Source organism: Panthera leo, chromosome D4, assembly GCF_018350215.1.
Source record: "Panthera leo isolate Ple1 chromosome D4, P.leo_Ple1_pat1.1, whole genome shotgun sequence".
Classification (NCBI taxonomy): domain Eukaryota; kingdom Metazoa; phylum Chordata; class Mammalia; order Carnivora; family Felidae; genus Panthera; species Panthera leo.
The window spans coordinates 16,851,349-16,877,313 of record NC_056691.1 but is presented as its reverse complement, the minus strand read 5'-3'; the positions used below and the strand labels follow the sequence as shown (position 1 = coordinate 16,877,313).

The 25,965-nt window shown below is 39.4% G+C and overlaps 1 protein-coding gene across 1 annotated transcript in view; it reads left to right on the top strand.

Moving 5' to 3' along the window:
- TRPM6 (transient receptor potential cation channel subfamily M member 6) overlaps positions 1-25,965 on the top strand; it is a 201,257-nt gene that overhangs the window by 77,020 nt on the left and 98,272 nt on the right. The window contains exons 6-11 of the mRNA XM_042912014.1: positions 2,373-2,452; positions 5,767-5,805; positions 11,907-12,084; positions 15,237-15,450; positions 18,760-18,884; positions 22,860-23,031. Coding sequence (XP_042767948.1) covers positions 2,373-2,452; positions 5,767-5,805; positions 11,907-12,084; positions 15,237-15,450; positions 18,760-18,884; positions 22,860-23,031 — 808 coding nt within the window. The remainder of the gene's footprint in view (positions 1-2,372; positions 2,453-5,766; positions 5,806-11,906; positions 12,085-15,236; positions 15,451-18,759; positions 18,885-22,859; positions 23,032-25,965) is intronic.

The window sequence follows — 25,965 nt, the reverse complement described above, 5'->3', positions numbered from 1 at the left end:
TTAGCGGATGGCTTTTAAAAAGCTGCTGACTATGCAAAAGGGATAAGAAGGTAGAATGATTTTGGGGGCACCTGGGTGGCTCAGTCACTTGAGTGTCTGACTCTTGATTTTGGCTCAGGTTATGAATCCAGGGTTGTTGGATCGAGTCCTGTGTCAGGCTCTGCACTGAGTGTACAGCCTGCTTAAGATTATGTCTCTCCTTGTGTCCCTCTCTCCTGCTCTCATGCTCTCTCTGTCTAAAAATAAAAAAAAAAGAGGGTAGAATGATTTTAAGATGACCTGGGCTTGATCTGGGAAGTTTTCCTTGTTTATAGATATGTTTAAAATGTGCAGGAACCAGTCAGTCAATGCCCACCCCCCTCCTTTTTGCTTAACAAGATCTGGATTCTGCTTATATACAGTTCCATTCAGTAGTCAGCAGTTATGTTTAGGGTTGGTGCATATTGAACAAAATCCATGAGTTTAATATTGAAGTATACAGGGGAGTCCATAAATGCCTCATTTGTAATTGTGGGGGAAGGAAAACTTTTCCCCTACTCTCTTAGGTTTGATGGCTGGCTCTGTAATAAACTGACAGAAGAAAAGATAGACACATTTATTAATTTTTGATAGGTTCATGGGGACATAACAGGAAAACAAAAGTAAATGCCCCGAAAAGGGTGATATTTGAGAATTGATATACTGTCCCAATAGGGGAAGGGTTGGGGGTGTAGGCAATTTAGGAGAGAGTTAATGATTTGTAGAAAAGATGAATGGGCCCTTAGAAGAATAGATGGGAGATATGATAGTTTGTGACCAGGTTTGTCTGGGTGTGATGTTGACTTCTACTCCCTTGTCTTGAGATAAGAGTCAATCCTTCCTGGTTGATGAAACTCCCAGGGCTTTATGACAATTGAGTTCCTGTGGAAGATCCATCTTTAGGCAGATAGGGAGAGTTCAGTGAAAGCCTCTCACTGTACTTGCCGTTTTCCAAGTGCCTACAGCTCAAAAGAACCTATACACCAAGGCAGCATGTTTTAGGGTGGCCATGTCCTGAGCATCTGGGTCGTGAGGACAAAGTCCCAGAGGATGAGGTTGCACAGCTGGATTTGTCACCTGTTGTCTAGTGCTGTGCATTTCCTGCAACTGTAGGATGAGAACAGATGTCAGAGTGAGGTGGGGGCGGCAGTAACATGGAGTTTGAAAAGCCCCCTTGCGGATTCCCGTCCACTGCCCTTTTGTCACTGCGGTAATGCATGTGTTTATATTTTTATGTAATGTACTTATACGTTTATATGAGCTAAAATATTTTCATATTAGGAGAAGGCCAAGCTCATCAATTGGCTGGGGTCTATTGTGGCTCCAGTGTCCTCTGCTTCTGGATTTATGATATGGCCCATGGGAGAGCATGGCTGTGAGTTGAGTTTTGTAGAATGGGAGAGATTTTATTACGAGGTTGAGCGAGTACCTATGTCCCATCAGGATTTAAGGACGGTTGTAGGCTGTGCAACATGAAGCGGCACAGTCAGGGGTAATCCATGCTTATAGAATGTGAATCAAATTGTCTACCTAAATAGAGAGGTAAACTGAGGCAAGCCCTAATGACCAGAAATTGAGTTGATTCAGGAGGAGCAAGAGAATTGCAGTTCAGGAAGCACGCTGTAGCAAGCTATACCTGAGTCCATGGAAGGCTTGGGGTGGTCTGTATTTATGGGCAAGGAGTGCAAACAGGAAGAAGTCCAGCCAGACTCCAAGTCATTAAGTTCATTGGCTTGAGGATGAGGAGAGATTCTTGGCAGATGTTCATTGGTCAGGAGATAAGTCTCAGTCTTCTGTATGTGAGGCATTTACTGGGAGTCAGTGTCTCAGTTTTTAAGCTCTGTTCTTCTGAGGTCATGTGCATGAGATTCCTCAATTCATATCCTCCAGTCCCATTTGAGATTAAAGCCCTTTCACAAAATCCTGCTGAGATTCCAGCTTCCTGTGAAATCTTCACCAAAGTGGGACTTTATGAGTGAGAATTTTGAAGTTTGAGAACTTGAAATTCACTCTATAGAACTATGGTACAAGATTTAAAAGTGACTTGTAACAGAATTAAAATGATGCTTCAGTTATAACATTACTTCCTTCCTAGAGTTTTGTGCATTTATGGACATTTTGCTGAAAATGAGATTATGAATCTATTTGTGATTATTTTTGTGTTCGCATTTGGTTTATTTGTGTCTGTGTTGTCTGTGATAGAAGCCAGTAAATGCTTAGTCTGTTTGGGGTTGGTCTTGACATTCTGATTCGTCTCCATGATATTTAAATATATCTTGCCTGCCAGAACTACTGTAGTTACACTGCTTTCTTACATAATTATAATATGAAAAATAACGACACTTTCTCTTCAGTCCCAGAAATCCTGGATTGAAGGAGTGTTCAACAAGAGAGAATGTAGCAAAGTCATACCTAGCTCAAAAGACCCTCACAGGTACAATTTTTAATTCTATTTTCCATTTTAAAGCAACACTACTTTGAGGACTGTTTGTGGAAACTTAGAGATATGATTTGTCTAGAGGATTCAATAATATATATCTGTAAAGTGAGCGTTTCTTTATTTTTAATCAATGTTTCTTTTTATATATTTATTTATTTCAATGTTTATTTATTTTTGAGAGAGAGAGAGAGATAGACAGAGCATAAGTGGGGGAGGCGCAGAATCTGAAACAGGTTCCAGGCTCTGAGCCATCGGCACAGAGCCCGACGTGGGGCTCACACCCATGAACTGTGAGATCATGACCTGAGCTGAAGTCAGATGCTTAACTGATTGAGCTACCCAGGCGCCCCTGTTTCGTTGTCTTTATAAAAATAATACATGATTATTGTAGACAACCTGCGGAACTCAGGGACCTTGTTGATTTCATACCTTACTCCAGCCCCAGTTGCTTCTGACCGTGCCTGCTGCTTGGTACACTCCTGATAAACATCTGTTTAATGACCGAGGGAAGTATAAAGAAGAAAAAGTTTATCGTAATGACATCACCCTGATGGAGCCACTGTTACTATCGTGGCGGTTGTCATTTCTTTGATGCTTCTATTTCTCTTAGTGAAATAATGGCAATCAGGGGAACCCCTGCAACAAACATGATGGCGCTAGAGATCATCATGCTAAGCAAAATAAGTCAGGGAAAGACAGAGACCATATGATTTAACTCATTTGTGGAATTTAAGAAACAAAACAAATGAGCAAAGGGGAAGACAAAAAAGGAGAGGGAGACAAACTGAGAAATAGACTCTTTACTGCAGAGAATAATCTGAAGGTTACTGGAAGGAGGTGGGTGAAATGGTGAAGGGGATTAAGGGCGCATTTAGGATGAACACTGAATACTGTAGAGCATTGTTGAATCACTCTATTGTACACCTGAAACTAATAGAATACTGGATGTTAACTATACTGAAATTAAAATTCAAAACCTAAGGGGGTGGCTCAGTTGGTTAAGTGACTGCCTTTGGCTCAGGTCATGATCTCACGGTTCGTGGGTTCAAGCCCCACGTCAGGCTCTCTGCTGTCTGCATGGAACCTGCTTGGGATACTCTGTCCCCCTTTGTCTCTGCCCCTTCCCCACTTGTTAGTTTTCTGTCTCCCTCTCTCTCTCTCTCTCTCTCTCTCTCAAAATAAATAAAAATTAAAAAAAAAATTTAAAAACTTGAATTAAAAAAAAGAAATGAGGAAAATATCTGGTGCTGTGTCCATTCTACCTGGTTTGGATGAACAATTTACAGCTTCTGAATACTGAATATTGAAAATATTGTGAATGTTCCTTATCCCCATCTCAAGCATTTATGGAAAATTGTGACAGTTCAGGATATTTCAAGACGCCGTGTTCAGATTATGCACAGTTCCCTGTTTTACCCATATACTTTTTGTTTGAGCGGGTAGTGGATGGCAGAATGGAATGACTTGAGTTTGCTGAGCTCTTGAGAACCCTTTGGAAGCTCTACTTTTAGAACAAAGTTCAAAACAGCGGCCAGTGAAAGATAGGAGAATAAAGGGCTATGGAAAATTCCCCAGGGTAATTGGGTTCATGAAATTAAGATTGGATGGCATTGCCCTTGGGGAGTAGAAATTAAAAGGAAAAGGAAAATAGAAGAACCATATTTTAATTGGGGGGGCACTCTATTTTTAGATCCTTTTTAGCATTTGGCCTTATGTTCATTTAAAGTTTAGAAACCACAGTTGTATGCTTATGAAGGGTAGCATGAAATTCTTGATCTTTGGGGACAACTAAAACAGTGATCCTTGCCTTTGTTAAATATTTACTAGCCCCACCCTCATTGAATTACCTGTGGTCTGTAAGCCTTGTGATTGGAAGTTCTCATTTTACCTGCTTATAAAATGTTTTACAGAATGCCAAGGTAACCTTGTTTTTTCCCTTCATCTTTTATGACATCTTGTGATGTGACGGTGGTTGCAATGGAAGGCAGACTGAGCTCAGGCAACTCCTTCTGCTTCTGTAAATAGAAAATCATTTTCATAATCATCATGTTAATGAAATGTGATAAACTATAGGCCATTAGCCCATAGACTCAAGAAGAATAGCAATGATCATAGTTCCATATTATAGAATGGTCCAAGATCTACTACAAGCAGTCTCTATTTTGTGTAATTATGATAAAAAATTAATGGATGATTATGGTTCTTCGTTTGCCAGCCTTTTTCTTAGATCCTAGTAAGAATCTCAAAATTGTATCTTTCATGAGGTTTTCTTCCTGTGAACAAGAAAAAGGTGATAGTTCATGATTTTAAATTTAGATGAAAATTTATTTTTTGTTTGTTATTTTTGTAATTCCTAATAAGAAACAGATCTGATAGACTTGATGACAATGTCTTTTTCCTTCTTATTTTTAATTTGCTGGTGAAATGAAGCTTCTGAGAAAAGACAGTCCCAAAAGGCTAGGACAGGAAGAAGTGACAGGGCCTAAATATTTGTTTCTGAATAATTTAGAATGATCCTGATTCTATGAGTACTATATTTTCTTCCATTGTTTTAACTAATATTCTCTTCTAATTGAAACTTCTTTATACCTAAAATATGATCAGTGATGATCACCATGATCCCCCAACATCAGAAGGTTCTTTTTTGAATTATAAAAAGAAAGATTAATAAGGGTAATACTTATAATCACGCCAACCGTCTTTTGATTTGACAGTGTTTTATGGTTTTAAAGTTGTTTATATATAAATCTATATATAATTATATTACTAAATCATATAATATACAGCATATAAGTAATATATAATTATTATATATAATTTATAAATATATGTTTACATATTTATACTATGTAAATACATTTTCTTAATTCTCAGAATTCTCAAGAATGCTCTTATCTTCATAGTGTAATAATAATAATAGCTACCATTATTATATATACTGCAATGCCACCACTCTAAGACACATTACATATATTATCTCAGGTCATCCTCTTAGTAACCTTATGGGGCAGATGTTATTTTCAGATGTGAAAACTGGGGCTTGGAGGACTCATTGAATCAATGAGATTTAAATCCAGGTATTTAGGTTTCAAATTCAGTGTTCTGTTCATTAGGTCATGGTTGCTGCAGTCTAATTATATTTGGTAAATGGCAAATGGGAATATTTGGGAAATGATACATGAGTACTAGCACGTGCTGATTTTGCTAGACCTTGGAAAATAATAGATATTTACGGTATGTGCATGAAGTGTGCTTTCAAAATGTATCACTAAACTAACAGAGGTTGTGTTGTTTTTTTTTTAATTTAGATGCACCGCAGGATGCCAGGTCTGCCAGAATTTAATCAGGTAAGACTTAGAGAAATAAGATTTCTTTTAATATTTAGGCACTCTGTGTAAAACTTATTCAAGATGTGAGAAAACTTGAATGGACTCAATGAAAGGACTTTATTGGTGGATCCTGTTTACCTCTCCAAGGGAAGTTTTAAAAACAAATGTGGGATGTTTTTGAAGGAGAGCGAGTTTTTGATTGTAATAGATTACTTGAATTACTGAGACATGTAAATGGCAAGGGCGTTTGGCAAGAGCTTCTAGCAGTTGAAATACTTGTAAAGCATTACCTTTTCATTTGACTATGTTATATTTTACTTGGATAATGAAGATGCTTTGTGCACTGTGTTTGATCTATGACTTTCAAGTGATGTGTGCTCAGACCAAGCTCTGATTCTGACACCGGTTTTGATGTGTATGTTTTTTTTCCAACAGCACCAGGAAATTAAATTCTGGAGATAGTGTCACATCCTGTAGGTGAACAGCTCAGTCCTACAAGGCTGCTCTTCTTCCCCGCACTTTGGGTGCCAACCCCAAGTCCAAGTTGTCACCTGTGGTTCTGAGTGGTAGGCTATAGATGAGAGATTCCCAAGGATATCTCCACCGGGTCATTTAACTCGCTAGCAAGGCTCCCAGACTCAGAGAAACATTGGCTTATGTTTACCAGTTTATTATTAAAGGATATTAGGGAGGATAAACAGCTAGATAGAAGAGGTGCATAGGGCCAGGTATGTGGGAAGGGGCACGGAGCTTCAATGTTCTTTCTGAGCAAGCCAGTCTTCTAGCACCTGCATACGATCACCAACCTGAAGTTCTCTGAATGCCATCCTTTTCGGTTTTTATAGAGGCTTTATTACATAAGCATGATTGGTTGAATCATTGGCCATTGGTGGTTTATCTTTATCTTTCTTTATCTTTATCTTTCTTATCAGCATCCTTATCTTTCTTATCACATAGGGAATTTCAAGGGTTTTAGGGGCTCTGTGCCATAAATGGGGACAAAGACCAAATATATATTTATTATAAATCACAATATTACCCAAGCTTATGGGCAAAATGAACTCTTCAGCAGAATACAAATGTTAACAGTGATTTGCATTTTAAACTATCTGTTAATAACGGGTTTTACCCTTCTCTTTGTAAGTGGAGGAAAATGTAATTTCCTGAATTTTGAGCAGAGTTCACATTACGGATTGACCCAGAGTTAAACTCATTTTTGTCAAAGAAAAAAAATCCAGAATCCCAAGTTTAGCAAATTATGGGGAAAGGAAAACACAGTCCACGGCTGTAGGAGGAGAGGAAGTATAAGCTTGCTGGGTGTGTTGGTCTGTTCAAGCTGCCCTAACAGCGTACTACACATTGGGTGGTTTAAACAATAAAAATTTATTATTTCAGAGCCATGCGAGTCCAAGATCAAGGTGCCATTAGAGCTGGTTTCTGATGAGGTGTCTCTTCTTGCTCTGCAGGCAGCTACCTTCCCGCTGTGTCTTCACATGGCCTTTCCTCTGTGCGCTGACAGAGAAGAGAGCTTTTGTGTCCCTTTCTTTTCTTGCAAAGACACCAACCCTATCAGATTAGAGTCCCACTCTTATGACCTCACTTATTTACTTATTTTTTTGCTGCTGAATTATTTATTTATTTATTTATTCATTCATTCATTCATTCATTCATTTATTCTTTATATAATTTATTGTCAAGTTAGCTAACATACAGTGTGTACAGTGTGCTCTTGGTTTGGGGGTAGATTCCCATGTTCATCGCATACATACAACCCCCAGTGCTCATTCCAACAAGTGCCCTCCTCAATGCCCATCACCCATTTCCCCCTCTCTACTCCCCTCCCCGCCATCAACTCTCAGTTTGTTCTATTCAACCGTCTCTTATGGTTTGCCTCCCTCTCTGTTTGAAACTTTTTCCTCCTTCTCTTCCCCATGGTCTTCTGTTAAGCTTCTCAAGTTTCACATAGGAGTGAAAGCATAGGATATCTGTCTTTCTCTGACTTATGTCACTTAGCATAATACCCTCCAGTTCCATCCATGTCGCTGCAAATGGCAGGATTTCATTCTTTCTCGTTGCCAAGTAGTATTTCACTGTATATATAAACCTCATCTTCTTTATCCATTCATCAGTTGATGGATATTTGGGCTCTTTCCATAATTTCGCTATTGTTGACAGTGCTGCTATAAACATTGAGGTGCATGTGCCCTCTCGAAACAGCACTCCTGTATCCTTTGGATAAATACCTAGTAATGCTATTGCTGGGTCATAGGGTAATTCTATTTTTAATTTTTTGAGGAACCTCCACACTGTTTTCCAAAGCAGCTGCACCAGTTTGTATTCCCACCAACAGTGCAAGAGGGTTCCCGTTTCTTCACATCCATGCCAGCATCTGTTGTTTCCTGAGTTGTTAATGTTAGCCATTCTGACAGTTGTGGGGTGGTATCTCATTGTGGTTTTGATTTGTATTTCCCCGATGATGAGTGATGTTGAACACCTTTTCATGTGTCTGTTGGCCATCTGGATGTCTTCTTTGGAAAAGTGTCTATTCATGTTTTCTGCCCTTTTCTTCACTGGATTATTCGTTTTTCAAGTGTTGAGTTTGGTAGGTTTTTTATAGATTTTGCATACTGGCCCTTTATTCGATATGTCATTTGCAGATATCTTCTCCCATTCCGTCAGTTGCCTTTCTGTTTTGTTGATTTTTTTCCTTTACAGTGTAGAAGTTTTTTTTATCTTGATGAGGTCCCAGTACTTCATTTTTGCTTTTATTTCCCTTGCCTTTAGAGACATGTCGAGCAGTAAATTGCTGTGGCTGAGGTCAAAGAGATTGTTGCCTGTTTTCACCTCTAGGTTTTGACAGTTGTCTGTCTCACATTTATCTTATGACATCATTTAAACTAGTACTGTCTTATAGGCCCTATCTCCAAATACAGTCACATTGGGGATTAGGGCTTCAACCTATGAATTTTGGGGGACACAGTTCAGTTCATAACACTGATGAAGAGTTTCCATTTGGCTAACCTCTTTTATCTTTCCTCAAATTATTTTTACTTTTCAGTAATTATTTCAAATTTGCTGACATTGAAAGGAAAACCCAAGAATATATTGAAAAGAACTGGACGGCTTCATTTACTCCGTTTCCTACTTTATTCTCCAGAACCTCTCCCTGGCAATATTTTCCCAACCTCACAATCTTTAGAGATAACTAATGTGGATGATACTGGAAAAACATCTATTTCACACTATCCAGAAATTAAAAATGGTTGAAACTTGTAATTTTTGCACCTAACTAGGACCTAGTTTGATTTTTTTCATAAAGAGAATGAAATGTTTCAATGTCAGTTACTGAGCAGTCTATCCTAGCCATTGCTGGTATCTTCTCTGTTACATAACAGATTCCCATATGTCTATGGCTGTGTTTCTAAGCTATTTTATCTTATTTTATTTTATTTTATTTTATTATTATTATTTTTTTTTAGTGTCATTGACCTACTTCTCCTGTTCCTGGTAAATGCCACTCTGCTTCATTATTATAGTTTTGTAATATATCTTGATATCTGATAGGGCAAGTCCGCTATGCTTTATTCTTTTTTTTTTTTTTTAAGTCATTTTACCCTTTTAAACAATTTACATATCCGTATGAATGTTAGAATTGCTTTGTCAAATTCTCTGAAAAATTCTTTTGTATTTTGATGGGTATTTTATAGAATGTATAAAAGCAATTTGGGAAGGAACTGGCATTTAGCACCTTTACAAAGGTGATTCTCAAGGTGAGTCTTTAGTTAGTGATATGTAATTTAGGACTTCTAAAAGTTTTAACTAAAAGGATGATTATGGAAGCTTTTTTTTAAATTTGGGGGTAATTGGTTTCTTCTATGAGAACATCTTGCCATAATTTAATGACCCGGTAAAAACTAGAATAAAACTACATTGACCCAATCAAATGGGTTAGACTAGAAAAATACTTAGAGCAAAGTGGGTTCAAACTGAAGAATAGTCCTATGAAAAGTTAGTGATTTATCTTTCCAGGTGTGAATGATGGTTTGCCTTCACTCATGTCCGGTTTGAAAAAGCCACAGTGAAATGAATCATTCAGCTTATGAATTAAAATCCTTTTTCATTTTGAAGACTAACCCTTGTTCTAAAAGATGACCAGGTGATACATTTCTCTTTGATAGATTCTTATTATGTATATTTTATACATTTGAGATTATTTCTCCACCCTTTGAGTCAAGAGCCCCTCCATGCAGAACTCCAAAATGGTCCTCTGACTTCTTGTTCTGACTTCTCCTTATCATCCTGTTTTCTTGCTTAGCAGAGACCTATAACTTGTACACATTTTTATGTTGTTTTTCACACACACACATGAAAAGCCAGAATCACTTATAAAGTTGAGTAACCTCTTTGTATACAATGGGTATATGATCTGACATATTTGATGCAAATAACTTTCTTGGTCGGCAGACATATGATTTTTCATTGCCTCAGGTTTTAAAGTTCTGTGTGCTCAAATTGTAAATTTTCCTTCTGGTGTTTTCTAATTCGGGAAACACAAGAAGGTTATCATCCTTTCGCCAATATGATTATTATTATATTTTGTTAGTTTTTATGTAGTTCTAGTTTCAAAAAGATTTAACCTTTTAATTTGCTTATTTTGTTACATTGTAGAAATTATGGCTATGTATCTGAAATAGTTTTCACACCTTCTAATTATTGGCAAGAACATTTACTGACTTTTCCTTCCTTATATTACAAGTATTAATTTATTATTTATATTTATAGTCAAGGCTCATTCATGGCTCTTTTCTTGTGGCAGCTCTATGTTTACATGTTTCTCTGAAGTTGAATCTTTTTTTGCATTGATTAATATTCCTTTCAATATGCATATTATGTTTTACATGAAGACATCTGACTCTCCTTAAGTATTGCATATTAGAGATTTTTAGGTTTTTTTCTTTTTCTTTTTTTTGAGAGAGAGCGCACACGTACGCAAACGGGGGAAGGGCAGAAGGAGAGAAAGAGAGAGTCTTAAGCAAGCTCCACGCCCAGAAAGGAGCCCGGCATGGGACTCGATCTCACAACCCTGAGATCATGACCTGAGCCAAAATCAAGTCAGATACTTAACCGACTGAGCCACCCTGTCACCCCTCATTTCTTTCTTTCTTTTTTTTTATTTTTAGGATAGCGTTGTTTTTTTTTTTTTAATTTACATCCAAGTTAGTTAGCGTATAGTGCAGTAATGATTTCAGGAGTAGAGTCCAGTGATTTCATCCCTTACCTGTGACACCCGGTGCTCATCCCAACAAGTGTCTTCCTTAATGCCCCTTGCCAATTTAGCTATCCCCTCCACTCTCATTTTTTTCTTAACAGCTCTGTTGAGATATAATTAACATAAACCACACATATTTGAAGTGTACAATATGATTTTTTTTTTTTTACCATCCTAAAAATTTCAGTAGTGTTAAGTATATTTATGTTGTACAACAGATCTTCAGAACTTTTTCATCTTGTAAAACTGAAACTCTGTGTCCACTAAACAATAATTCCCCATTGGCCACTCCTCCCAGCCCCTGGCAACCACCATTCATTCTATTTTCTGTCACTGTGGATTTGACTACTCTGCATACCTCGTATAAGTGGAGTCATACAGCAGTTGTATTATGACTGGCTTATTTCACTTAACATAATGTCCTCAAAGTTTAACCATATTGAAGCATATCCAGGATTCTTCCCTTTTTAAGGCTAGATAATATTCCATTGTATGTATATGCCACATTGGTTTGGCTATTCATCTGTCAGTGGGCACTTGGCGATTATGAATAATGATTTGGAATACTTAAATGAACATGGGTGTGCACAAGATTTTTGGTGTTTTTTTAAAACATTCCCCAAATGATTTTAATGTGCAGCCAAGGGAGAGAACCACTGAGGGTATTTCTAAACTCAGAAGACAATCTAGTGATATAAATCTAATATAAAATATTAATGTGGAATTTCAAAAATTGTTCATTTGTATCACCTATATATTACCTAGAAAAATGTAGAAACATTACATCTATTTTCTATTTTGATATTGTGTAGTTTTCTATTCTGAAACTGGTTTTTATCCCATATTTAAGGTGTTACTGTGGGCGATTAATTGGAGACCATCATGGGATAGATTATTCCTGGACCATCTCAGCTGCCAATGGTAATGAAAATGAGCAATGGTCTGTTGAAAAGCACACAAGGAAAAGCCCTACAGATACGTTTGGCACTATTAATTTTCAAGACGGAGAGCATACCCACCACTCCAAGGTTTGCTAATAGCTCACATTATTTTGCTAGCTTTTTTGTTGTTGTTGTTGTTGTTTAAGAGAGAGAGAGTGCAATAGGGGAGAGAGGGGCAGAGGGAGAGAGATAGAGAATCTTAAGCAGGCTGCACAGTTAGCCTGAAGCCTGACATAGGGCTCGATCCCATGACCCTGGGATCATGACCTGAGCCAAAATCAAAGTCAGACGCTCAACTGACTCAGCCACCAGGCACCCCGTTTTGCTAGTTTTTAACAGAAAGTAACCACCAAATGTTTCTCCCAATTGTATCTCCAAGTGTAGATGATCAGATGACCAGGTTTTATTGCAAAAGTGTTCCATGGTATTGACCTCTTCCCAAAAATGACCTGACTCTTCTCTTTCCTTTATGTCTGAGGGCATTATACCTTTCCAGGGTGTGGTATGGCCAGGTCTTTATTTGACCTCTTTCAGCGTGGTTATGCCTTCCCCATAGGAGAATGGCTTATTGCTCTTGAGAAAGGACTGCCCCATTTTTAAGGAATGGAGAAAAGTCACTGCCAAAGAGCAGGCTTTAGCTGAAGCATGACCATAGCAATTACCAGTAACTTGGGGCTGTTCATGCCTGCCAAGTCCTCATGAGAGGAAGTGGGGGAATTTTTCTCTGTACCCCCTGAATGATAGTCCTTGGGCTTTCCAGGCCAGTTTTCCTCCTATTCTAATATGGAGTTTGCATGTAATTTGCATGGTTCTGACAGGTCAGGCATCTCTCAGGTGTTTTTCCTTGTGCTTGGTAATCACCTGTTTTATTAGAGGCAGATTTCCCTTGGGAACCTGCAGGGGCTTCCACCTCAGGAAAGCTTAGAATCAACCGTATCCTGGAGTGTGACCTTCAGTTGAATGAATTTGAAACAACAGTTCTTAATGATGCAGTCATAATCAAGTTTCATAATAGAGTTTTACAGTAATCTACTTTTCCAGTTATTAATCCTCTTGTGTTTAGTGTTGTATGTTGAAGTTTTCTTTAGTTGGTAGGAAAACTGCACTCATCCCCCTCTACAGTCCTTTCTGGAAGCTGACTCTTATAGAACCCCGTATATAAATGTCCCCTTAAGTTTAATCTACCTCCTTTTGCTTTTATGTTCATTCATAATCAAATCACCTTGATTTACTCACTTTTTTTCCATCCATTTGGGAGATATTCATTGGTGCTCCCACTTTGCTAAGCCCCAGGGAGCATCTGTTCCATGGGAGGGGGGTGGTGCAGGGATGCTCTGGATGGGAATACAGGGTTCTTCTAGAGAATGAAAAGGGTAACTCTTGTTTTTCTGTGTGTGTGTGTATGTGTGTGTGTGTGTGTGTGTGTGTGTGTGTGTGTGTGTGTGTGTGAAGGAAGCCATCTGGAAGTAGGGACAGCTAAGCTGATATCAGAAAGGTGAGTGAGGTGTTTGGTGTCTGGTGAGGCAGAGGGGTAAGACCACTCTGGGCTGGTGGGAAGGCCAAGGGAGAGTATGGTACATTTAGGAGAACTGAAAATATGGTTCAACAGATCTCCTGATCACTAACAGATTTTAGGCTTAGCATTAGACTTCATTACATCCTAAGTACCTGGAATGCATTTTATGTGTCTCTCAGAAGAGAAGAATCTACCTTTCATATTTAATACCAGAACTGCACTTCGTGTTTACAGGGAGAGGTGGGAAAGCAGTGAGAGCTGGTTATTCTTCTCCCTCCACTGCATTCCCCTTCCCAGTTTATCCCGCCCACCTCATTCCACAGAGGATTTGAGAAGAATCTATGCCAGTAAGAATCTGCCCAGTTAGTTATAAAGGAGGGGGTGGGGGGGGGGAAGTAAGTCATTAACCTTTGGCATCATCTTCGGTTGGCCTTTGGAAGAAAAGACTCCAGTGCTGATAATTTAGTTAATCAAGGTTGTTTATCTGAAATCTCTAGGAGAAATATCTGCTAGGACTAAAAGGACTTCTAGATGAAAGAGAGAGGCACCCAGGAGAGTTGAGGTAGAGAAAAGGTGAACCACATTAGAGCTGCCTCCTCTGCCTTTATTCATATTTCGGAGCAACACAAACCATTTCACAAAGGTCAACTTGTATTTTTTCCTACTATGTGAATATGTAAGAAGCCATGGCAACTCATTTCCCTCACCTGTAAATTGAATCCTGATTACCCTTAGGTTCTGTTACATTCTGTGATGGGCTGTACCAACTCGATGTTCAGAAATTCTAACATTTTAATAAAGAGGTTATGTTTTAAGAATTTCAAAGATGAATGGACAGTTGTTTTAAGTCACTATCACATCCTGGAAGATAATGTGAGAATTCTATTTCATATGGATGAAGATCTCCACCTGTGGTTCTTTTTGGTGTAGTTTTCTAATTCATGGTTTCTTAGTGCCCTCGTTCCTATGAATCTTATTCTTGCTGTTGGCTGGCTTAGGCTCGAGGATGGCAAACTCCTCTCAATATGATTTTCACAGTCTGTGTGCGGCTGCATCTGCCGGAAAAAGAGAACCAGTTATACACTATGATCTCAGGCAAAGCACAAAATGATTCTGGTCCTACCTGCTGATTCAGATTCTCTCTTCTTTTGATTACATTGACTAGTCAAAGATGTGATTCTTTTGTGAAAAGTATTTATTTTGGAAAAAAGGCATTTTCAGAGAGGTAATTATATATAAAGGAAATGTTTAGAATATAAAATTTACAATAAATTAAATGTACATGCTCCCAGACCATAATTTAATTTAAATTATGCAAATTTATGAAATAGTCAAGTAAATCAAAGGCCATACCATGTATGAAAAACCCCATTTCACCTCTGTGTAAATGCTTTTTTTTAAAATGGGTTTCCTGGAGTAGTGGTTTTTGCCAGTTTGAAGTATTTCTGCCTCATCCCAGATCTTCTAGAGGACATTGGTGGGTCAACCCTGAAAACCAGAGGAAGCCTTCCTACCGTGACTTGTAATTCCCAGAAGGAACTTAAAGCGGGGTGTGGGATCCTTTCAAAGTAAATGTTTACATTGTACAAAGATGAACTTTTAAAGAAATCCCAGACGCTTCCTTTTAAGTTTGGGCCATTCCAGTCGCCCTGCTGTGTGCTTATTGTTGCCCAGCATGGAGTTTTCACTGTTTTATGTACATGTGCCTATGCATATCTTCCAGTATATTAGAACATCTTATGATACAAAGGCAGATCATCTGTTACATTTAATGTTGAAAGAGTGGAAGATGGAACTGCCCAAACTGGTGATCTCTGTCCACGGGGGCGTCCAGAACTTCAGGATGCCGTCTAAGCTTAAAGAGATCTTCAGCCAAGGTTTGGTCAAAGCTGCGGAGACAACGGGAGCATGGATAATAACTGAAGGCATTAATACTGGTAAAGTGCACTGTTTCTCTTTCTTTTCATCTTCTTCTTCTTTCTTCTTCTTCTTTTTTTTTAAATACCTCTTTCTAACTGAATCAGGCAGCATGGCACCCACTCTGTGCTCTGCAGTGCTCCCAGCGGATATGGTAGCGCGAGTCAGACAAAAAGCATGGTGACCGGAAAACAAAAACAAAAACAAAAAAAAGCCCCAGAAGAATCATAGACCTTTCCTAGTATGTGTTTTCACCATTGTTAACATCTGCTATTTTACCACAACTTTGGGTAAACTTCAACAAAATAGTCTTTTCGTGAACTTGAGGCTATGGTGAGGTTTGAAAGGACACGGAATCCATGCAAGTATGTAGTGTGCGGCCATGGGCAAGAGCTAAACTCCCCATGGTCAAGTTTGACAACAAAAATACAACTGCATAAATTTGAAGATCGAATTGTCTTTCTTAAGCAGCTCACGAATTGGGCAGCATCCCATTTCACAAGTAAAGAGTTGCTCAGAGACTATGTATGAAGTGGAAGGTTTTTATAGGAAGGAGGGTGGGGCAAGGAAGTTATTAACAAAAGTAAAGAAAGGACTGTGGCAAGCTAGGTCCCCTTCCTTCAGGGGGCAAGGGAGGGGGTCCTTTCATGCAGATTACCTCATCTTCCTTTGGCGGGGAAGGGGAGGGGGAGAGTCCTTGTGACAGATTACCTCATTGGTGCTGATCAGAAACTTTCTTACTGAGTGGTTAAGACTACATTTCGGGGGTGGGAGAGGTTGGCACTACAGTTAGGTACTAAGCCCCAGTGTGATAACTTGGCCTAAGTGATTCCATTTTGGGCCTGTGGTTTCCCTTTTTAACAACATGTGCTTTATTTTACTTACTGCTTTTTTGGTTTGTTTTTTTAAAACATTTCAGGTTGGGGCCAGTTAAGGAACACAAATATGATAATGTGAAGACTATTGAATTCGTTCAGATGAACAAAAGAACTGAGAAAGGAGACACGCTTGGAGCTTTCTTACGCAATAATCAGGGTCGGCCCCAATTCAACCACAGCGCCTTAAGGCCTGACTGCTCAGGGAAGGATCCATTAATGAGCAGCATCAGGACCACCGGGGAGCTTGTTGGGAAGGCAGATCTCAGATACCTCCCCAGACCCGCAGGACTGCCACTGTCCATTCTGACAATATCCTCAGATGATTCTTACGTACACTCAAATTTGAGAAGGTTTCCTTCCAACTTCTGCCTATTCTCGAGCTGCTTCTACTGTAGTTGAACGTTATCTGGCGTGAATTTTTGACATTTAATTGAATTTTGGCATTCAATTGAAGGCCACAGGCTACAAGAATCTCCTACATATAAAGCATTTGTGTAGATGCTGTGGATGAAAGATGAGTAAGATATGGACCCTGGGGTTAGTGATAGGGCAGACTATGACAGACCATAAGCAACTAACTAAAAATCGACGCTGACTGGGTCTTGGTTGAAATGCAAAGCAAGTATTTGGGAGTACAGGGAAGAGGAAGACGCATTCCATTTCCAACTGAGGGCACCTGAGAAGGCATAGACAAGGATATAGCACTTGGTATTGACCTTGAGGGAAGAGTAGGAAGGAGCATCCCAGGCAGAGGTGGCCGTTCAGGGCCAGGCACACAGCTGGAGTTTAAGGCACATGCAGAAAGAGGTGATAAGGCTACAGGCTGGGTATGCCTTGCGGCAGAGGACAGGGACAACCAGGGAGACTGGAGCCATACTAGATGCCATGCTGATGGGCTGAGAGCAGAGGGCTCTCAAAGGAATTTGAACAGGAGAATGAATAGGAAATAATATAGTCGGGTCTGGCTTTTACAGAGAGTCTCAATAGACAATCTGTACTAGAACCACCTGTGGGATGTGGAAGTACAACCAGCAGCACCACAATGCTGATAACCCATGCCAAACCTATGGGATCCAAAACCCTACTGCAGAGTTGACTGCACAGTTGATGGCGATATACATCTAGAACCTGGATTCTAGAAAATGACTCTGGGAGAAGTAAAAGAGGTTGGAGGGGAAGATGCCAGAGAGAGAGGGAGGGAGAAATGGTTAGGTACTGTGCATCAGATGTGTGCATATGTAGAGTGTTTGTTTGTTTGTTTCTGTGCTAATGACACAGATAGGGTCAAAACTATATATATAGGAAGAGTAAGTGGCACAGCGTTGTAATTAAAAGGCAGGTTAAGTCAATGTCAAAGGCTACATACCACGTGATTCTCACTTTAAGACATTCTGCAAAAGGCAAAACTGCAGACAGTATAAAGATCGGTGGTTGCAAGGGGTTATGGCAGGGGGAATGAATAAGTGGAATGCAGACGATTTTTAGGGCAGTGACACTGTTCTGTCTGATACTATAATGATGGAAATACTATCATTGTGTATTTGTTCAAACCTATGGAATCTACAGCACCAATCCCTGATGTAAACTGTGGTCTTTGAGTGATAATCACGTGTCAGTGTAGGTTCATCAGTGGTACAAATGTACCACTCTGATGGGCAATGTTGATAGTGGTCAGGGGTTGTGGGTGTGTAGGGGTGGGGGGTACATGGGAAATCTGTACCACTGGCTCAATTTTGCTGTGAACCTAAAACTGCTTTAAAAAACAAAGTCTGTTTAAAAAAGAAAAGTCCGATATTTTGGGTGGGAATCCTGGCTCTACAAATTACCAGCTCTATAACCTTGGGCAAATTATGTAACTTCTTTATGATTCAATTCTCACCTATAAAATAGACTGAAGTTTCTACTTAAAGTGTGAATGCATGGAAAACACTTTAAAAGTACCTGGTGCATTGTAAGAGTTCAGTAAGTGTTGGCTCTTATAGTTATTGTTATTATTAATTCCAGAAGGGCAAGTATGAATGCATTCGTGCTGGCATACTTATGTATATAAGCTATTAAATTAATTTGCTTCAGTGAAGCAAGGGACACATCTGCAGGATGTTTTGCTGGGACAGTTGAGAAGGTTACAGAAAAAAAAAACAACCGTTTAGAACATTCATGATAGTCTCATAAGACTTTCTGGTCAATCAAAAATAGGGGAAGAACTGAGGTTGTAAGCAAAACTTACCCAAAGGGAGAGGAGAATTATTCAGGTAAAGAGGTCAGTGATAGGAGAAAGAGGTGTTAAGAGAGAGTAGAGGAAGCCAAGATATCAGAAATTAATTCCACTGCGCCACAACTTTCCCTACGAATGTCCTTTTGCATATATCTGCCATTTGTCTCTTTCTTGCAGTCACAGTGTTTTGCATGATTTGTGCATAAAAGTTTGACTTTTAAACTGATTGTTCACAGGTGTGTCCAAACATGTTGGGGATGCCCTGAAAGCCCATTCCTTCCGGTCCTTGAGAAAAATCTGGACAGTTGGAATCCCTCCTTGGGGTGTCATTGAGAACCAGAGAGATCTTATTGGAAAAGATGTAAGTAGACAACCCATTCACAACAGAAGCGGATGAACGTGTATCCAATTGCCAACTTAGCACCACCTGGATATCTAAAAGCCATCTCAAATGTAATATACCTCAAACCAACTTTGGTCTTCCTACTTGCCCCATCTTAGAAAGTAATGATCCCATCCTTACACTTGTTCAAGCCAAAAACCTTAGACTAATCCTAGAATGATCTCTGTCTCACAACTCAACCTAATCCATCAGTAAATTATCTCAGCTTCACTTTTTCCTTCCTTCTTTCTTTCTTTCTTTCTCTCTCTCTTTCTTTCTTTCTTTCTCCCTTTCTCTCTCTCTCTCTTTCTTTCTTTCTTTCTTTCTCTCTTTCTCCCTTTCTTTCTCCCTTTCTTTCTCCCTTTCTTTCTTTCTTTCTTTCTTTCTTTCTTTCTCTCTCTCTCTCTCTCTCTCTCTCTCTCTTTCTTTCTACAGAAAGAGAGAGAGAGTGCCTGCGCATGTGAGCAGGGGAGGGGCAGAGGGAAAGGCAGAGAGAATCTTAAGCAGGCTCTGTGCTCAGCGCAGAGCCAGAAACGGGGCTTGATCTCAGAACCCTGGGATCATGACCTGAGCTCAAATCAAGTCAGACACTCAACTGAATGAGCCACCCAGGCACCCACCCCCCTTTTTTAGCTTTAGTTAAATATAGAAATATATCCAGAATCTGACCTCTTCTGTTACCTCCACTGTTACCGAGCAGCCCCCTTTCCTGTCTCCTGGATGACTGTAGTAATAGCTTTCCCTTCTCTCATCCTTGTCTCTCACTGCAATCTAATCTCAACACAGTAGCCAGGATGATGCTTCCAAAATACAAATCAGATCGTGCCACTTCTCTGTGAAAAACACTTCAGTGACTCCTATCTGGTTCAGAGTAATAGCCGAGTTTCTTGCACAGGCGTGCGTGTGATAACATTCATGACGTGAACCTGCTCTTTCCTTATCTTGTACTACTCTCTGCTTTATCCTACGTATTGGTTCTTTGATCCCATCTGTTTTTCTAAAGGGAAGGAACTTGTCTAAGTCTGTTTATGAGTAGTGTATATTTCTGATGAAAGTCTCAGGTATTACAAAAGATATGAAAAGGAAAGATAACCGCCATTAACATTTTGGGGTGTATCATTCCAGAATTTTTACTATGTATGTGTACATATGCATAATAAGAAACAGTTTGTATGAAAAAAAGTAGTAACAGAAACCCACTGATATGAATCTGGTATTTAGCTTAATTATTTAACATAATTACTTCTCTATGTAAATTAATATAGACATGTATATGGTTTATCTTAACTTTCATTTTGGAAAATGTCAAACATACTAAGGAGTAGAGTTGTGAAAATAATGAACTCCTATGTCCCTATCTCCCAGCTTCAACAGTTATGAGCCCAGAGCCAATTTTGTTTCATCTATTCCTTATCCATTCCCCACTCCAATATTTTAAAGCAAATTCCAGATATCAAATAACATCATTGGTAAATATTTTACCAGTATTTCTAATTAACCAATTAATTTACCAATAATTTGGTATTTCTAAGTACCAAAAAGTAGGCATTCTAAAATATATGGACAATTAAAAAATATATAACCACATTACCATTTTCATGCCTAAAAAAATTAATAGTTAATTTCTGAATATCAACAATTAGCCAGTCCACGTTCAACATTCTGATTGTGTCATATTTTTTAGTTGTTTGATTTCATCATCCAGAAAAGTTCCCTACAATGTGAAGGGTTGATATGTCTCCTGAGTCACTTATTTTCAGTCATTTTTAATCTATGGATTTTCCCTCCATCTCTTTTTTTTGGGGGGGGGGTGCAATTTGTTTGTTAAAGAAACTGGGTCACGGGATGCCTGGGTGGCTCAGTCGGGTAAGCATCCGACTCTTGGCTTCATCTTAGGTTATGATCTCACAGTTCGTGAAATCAGGCCCTGAGTTGGGCCCTGTGCTGAAAGTGTGGAGCCTGCTTGGGATTCTCTCTCTCTCTCTCTCTCTCTCTTTCTCTCTCTCTCTCTCTCTGTCTCTCTGTCTCTCTCTGTCTCTGCCCCTCCCATGCATGCTCTGTCTCTCAAAATAAATATAAACTTAAAAATAAAAAAAGAAACTAGATCATTTGTCCTAAAGAGTTTCCCATAGTTTGGATTTTGCAAATTTCGCCTGTTATAGTAGGGTTTAGCCTATTTCTCTGTCTCGTCTCTTCTTTCAGTTGGTAGTTTGATCCAAAGGTATGATTAGATACAAGTTCTTTTTGTGCAAGTTTATGCCATAAGAGATGTGTCTGTCCTTCCCCCTCATAACATGATTGTTTTTCTTTTTATAATGTCATTGACTAGATTCATGACCTCAACAGAGTTGCAAATACTGATATGAAATTATTGTGTTCTTTATTTATTAGCTTAAACACTCTATAAAGGAAACATTTTCTCATCAGCCATTTGGTTTACTTTGTGGTACTGTTGTATGGGAAAGGACACAGTGTTTAATTCTCTCTTTATTTTCCAGCTTTCAAAGCAATGAATTGGTTATCTACCATTCTCCAAGGTGAACAATGAGATTTTTTTTTTGAAACATATCAAATATGTTTCAAGTCATTATTCCATCTAGTTATTACTCTTAATTATGCTCAACTCATCCCGTTTTGGCCAGTGGAAACTTTTCACGTTCTCTCTTGAGTCCTTTTAACACAATTCTGGTTGTTTTTCCTTGCTTCCTTGTGTTTTACTCTGAAAACAAAACAAAACAAAACAAAACTGTTCCAGGCTAATTGTGTATATTGTTTTGCTCCTAGAGAAATGGCTGGTTGCTTTTAGTGGGAAATTATAGTAAAAGACTGCATTCTAGGGGTAAAAGGTGCATTCTGATTTTTCATGCCTAATAATGCTCTACTGTACTGTGGTACTTTAATAGTACTATAATTTAACCATTCTTCTATTATCCATTTTTTTTGCTTTTATAAAAAATGATATTAATGTTATGATAAGATACTTTAGATGTATTAAATCTATTAGTTATTTTCTTCTTGATTTCTGTCATCTGTATCACTGTTAGGAATTATAAAGGTAACTTTTAAAGACTAATGTTGGTAAAATGTGTATTGTTTTTTAGGTAACTTTTAAAGACTAATGTTGGTAAAATTTATAGTGTTTTTTACCTCATTATTTCTTTTAAGCCTCACAGCAACCCTCTGGTGTAAGAATTATCATTCTCCCTTAGACGTGAGGCAAGTAAGCCTGAGAAAGGAGGCAGGAATTACCCAGAGTTAAAGTTAGGAAGTAGAAGAGTCTGGGCCCTCTTACTCCAAATAGTGTGCTTTTCGTCTCTAAAAACAAATGAGAATTGGAGTGGCTTAAGGAAGAATCCACAAATATTGATAAAGATCGGGATGTTTTATATTGAGTGGATGGATCTCCATTTGGTTGGTTGGCTGTCACTCTTCATTTCAATACTAGAAAAAAAAAAAGCAGTGTCAAAATATTATTTTGGAATAGATCTATTGAAAGGCATATTTTCTGGATAGCAGTGTAGTCTGTATATTACTGTATGTCCTTGAACTCTTTTATTACAATCTGAGACAAGGTAAGTACAGAAATTAAAAATAAATATGTAGAACCATTTTGAGCAATGTGGTAGTGCTGTGACACCTAAGTATATGGCCGGTGGACTTATCTTTCTGAGCACAGTGCATGCAAGGGTTGTTGAACTTGTGTCCTTGCGTTGTGAGTCTCATGCAGTATGAGCCGCATACTGGTTACACATAGTAGGACCACATAGCGATCCATAAAAAATGGGAGATTAAAAAAAAAGTTGGTTCTTCACTGCGGATAGCCTGAGATACACCTCTCTAGGTAGCAAGTGGCACTTATTAGCTTTGGCAGGAACTCCATGGTGCATGGGCAGCCCTTTGGAGCAGTTGAGCCCAGGGAAGGACCTCGGACTCTAACCCTCTCTTGTCTTCCAGGTGGTGTGCCTGTACCAGACTCTGGGCAACCCCCTCAGCAAGCTCACCACACTCAACAGCATGCACTCCCACTTCATCTTGTCCGATGACGGGACTGTGGGCAAGTATGGAAATGAGATGAATCTCAGGAGGAACCTGGAAAAGTACCTCTCTCTACAGAAAATACATAGCCGTGAGTACCACAGAGGCTCCGCCACCAGAGCCTGGCTGGGGCGCTGCTATGGAGAAAGGCACTCCTTTGTCACCCATATGGAGTGGAGAGGTCCAAGCTGGTCTCCGCCTAAATTAACACAAGTGAACCCACAGCCAGAAGAAAGCAGGATGTGAGGTGGTGCGGACTTGTGGATGGCAGGAGAGGGGAAGAAGTCTTGGAGACAGCATATCAGGAGAGGACTGGAACAGTGGAGACTTTAGCAGAGCCTCCAGCATACTGTAGGGTTGGGTAGGTGGAGGATGGTTGGGTAGTGGGAGTATTGTTACCAGAATGGGAATGACTGAAGAGCAGTAACTAGACTGGACTGCGAAGAGTGGGGGTATGAATTTGATCATCAGGGAGGATGGCATTTCATATGTGGTGATGTCCCCTAGACAGGGAAGGGTTAAAAGCAAACAGAGCTTTTAGAAATAGGGACCTTTGCATACTTTGGCTATTGTTGATAGTGCTGCTATAAACATTGGGGTGCGTGTGCCCCTTCGAATCAGCATTTTTGTATCCTTTGGATAAATACTGAGTAGATCCCAAATGTCCATTGACTGATGAATGGATAAAGAAGATGTGGTATACACACACACACACACACACACACACACACACACACACACACAATGGGATATTACTCAGTGATCAAAAGCATGGAATCTTGCCATTTGCAACAACAACGTGGATGGAACTAGAGTGTATTATGCTAAGTGAAGTAAGTCGGTCAGAGAAAGATAAATAAATACCATATGATTTCACTCATATGTGGAATTTAAGAAACTAAACAGATGAATATAGGAAAAGGGAAGGAAAAATAAGATACAAACAGAGAGGGAGGCAAACCATAAGAGATTCTTAAATACACAGAACAAACTGAGGGTTGTTGGTAGGGTGTTGGATGGGGGGTTGGGCTAAATGGGTGATGGGGATTAAGGAGGGCACTTGTTGGGATGAGCACTGGGTGATATATGGAAGTTATGAAGCACTGAGTTCTACTCCTGAAACCATAATTATACGATATGTTAACTAACTTGGATTTAAATAGAATTTTTAAAAATGGGTGTAACAAGTAAACAACAATAATAGGGACCTTTGAAGGTATCAGTGTTGTGTCATGCTTCCAGGGATGCTTTGAGATGGCCATTTTGGTAGTGTTTAAAAACAAAATTCAACTGAGTAAATTTAAAGATCTTATTGGCCTTATTCAGTGATTCATCGGTTGGACAGCATCCCATCTAGCAGGTAGAAAGGAATTCCAAGGAGCTGGACAGAATGGAAGACTTTTATAGGCAGAAGTTGGTGTGGCAAGGGAGTTACTCTAAAAAGGATGGATTGTTCTGGGCAAGGTCACTTTCCTTTGGGGGAAGGTGGGGTGGACGTGGGGGTCCTACCAGGCCAATTACCTCCCTAGTGCCAACTATATAATTCCAGAATGACTGGTTAAAGGTTACATTCCTGGGAGAGGCTGCAACTGCAATTAGGTATTAAATCTTCATTTGTTGATTTGGAGCTTAGCACAAGGGACTCCATTTTGGGCCTGTTGTCTCTTTTTTAATAGTATCTATAGGAAGGAGAAGAAAGGAAAGGGTCAGAATCAGCAAACATCCTTGGTGGAGAGGTTGAAAGGTAGGTGCTGCCTGGAGAAATGGAGACTTTTCATCCAAGGCAGCAGAAAGTGAGCCTCTGTCTCTTTCCAGAGTTGAATCTTTCACAAAATACTCTCACCCTTGAGGAAGAAGACCAGAGAGCAAAGGCCCTTGGGAGGCTCAAGTCCTCTTCAACCTTCGACTTTTGGCTGGAAACGCTAAATGTCCTTCCAAAGTTCTGTCATCTACTGTCTGTGACCTTGGCTGATGGAGTTTACATCTGTTAAACTGTTTTCTTTTCTTTTTTTTTTAGTTAATTTTTTTATTTTGAGAGAGAGAAAGAGAGAGCGAGCATGAGTAGGGGAGGGGCAGAGAGAGGGAGAGCGAGAATACCAAGCAGGCTCCGTGCTGTCTTGCGGAACCTGATGCAGGGCTTAATCTCACAACCCTGAGATCATGACCAGAGCTGAAATCATGAGTTGGATAGTTAGCCATTTGAGCCACCCAGGTGCCCCTAAACTGTTTTCTTAATATAAAAGGAAAGGAACTGTCTACCTCTACCTTTTGTTGTGAGAATTGAGATAATGGATGTTTGATGTGCCTAGAATAGTGTTGGCTGTATAGTATGCCCTTAATAAATGTCTGTTTCTTTCTTTCCTTTTATTCCTCTTTGATATAGGTAATCTCCTTGTTGGGGTGGGGTTCTGCATGGGAGGGACGCTGGGAACTGTTGCCAGTCACTTTGTGCTTAGTGTGCATGAAACTTGGAAGCTCATTTAAGTCAGGAAGTGGGGAGAGAGGGTCAGGTCCTCTGCAGAGTAGATGTGGGTGGGGGGAAAGAAGACCCATAGAGGAGACGACAGGTCAGAGACTGGCCCTGAAGAATAGTTCCTGCAGGGAGGGTTCCTTTTGGGGTCACAAATATCAATTCCCTGAAATGTCCTGTTGCCTCTCTTGATCTATGCTCACCATAGAAATTGCTCAGGGGGTTCCTACAGCATCATAATGTGTGCCCCAGGAGAGCAAAGTCTTGTCTTTCTTATTCTGATCCATTTGTGGATGAATGCATATAACCTGAAGCTTACATATGGGGTCAAGGAACATTTCTGTTTTCAAAGGTCTTGAAACTTAGGATTTATTTGGAGAGTTTCACTGCGTATAGAGAAAGAATGTGGAGTCCATTTCAGTGGATTGGTAACATTTATTATTCTAAGGGAAACCAATATAAAGGAGCAAAAACAGTAAGCCACCTACACACACACACACACATACACACACGCACACACACACACACACACACTCACAGGAAAGGAAGGAAGGA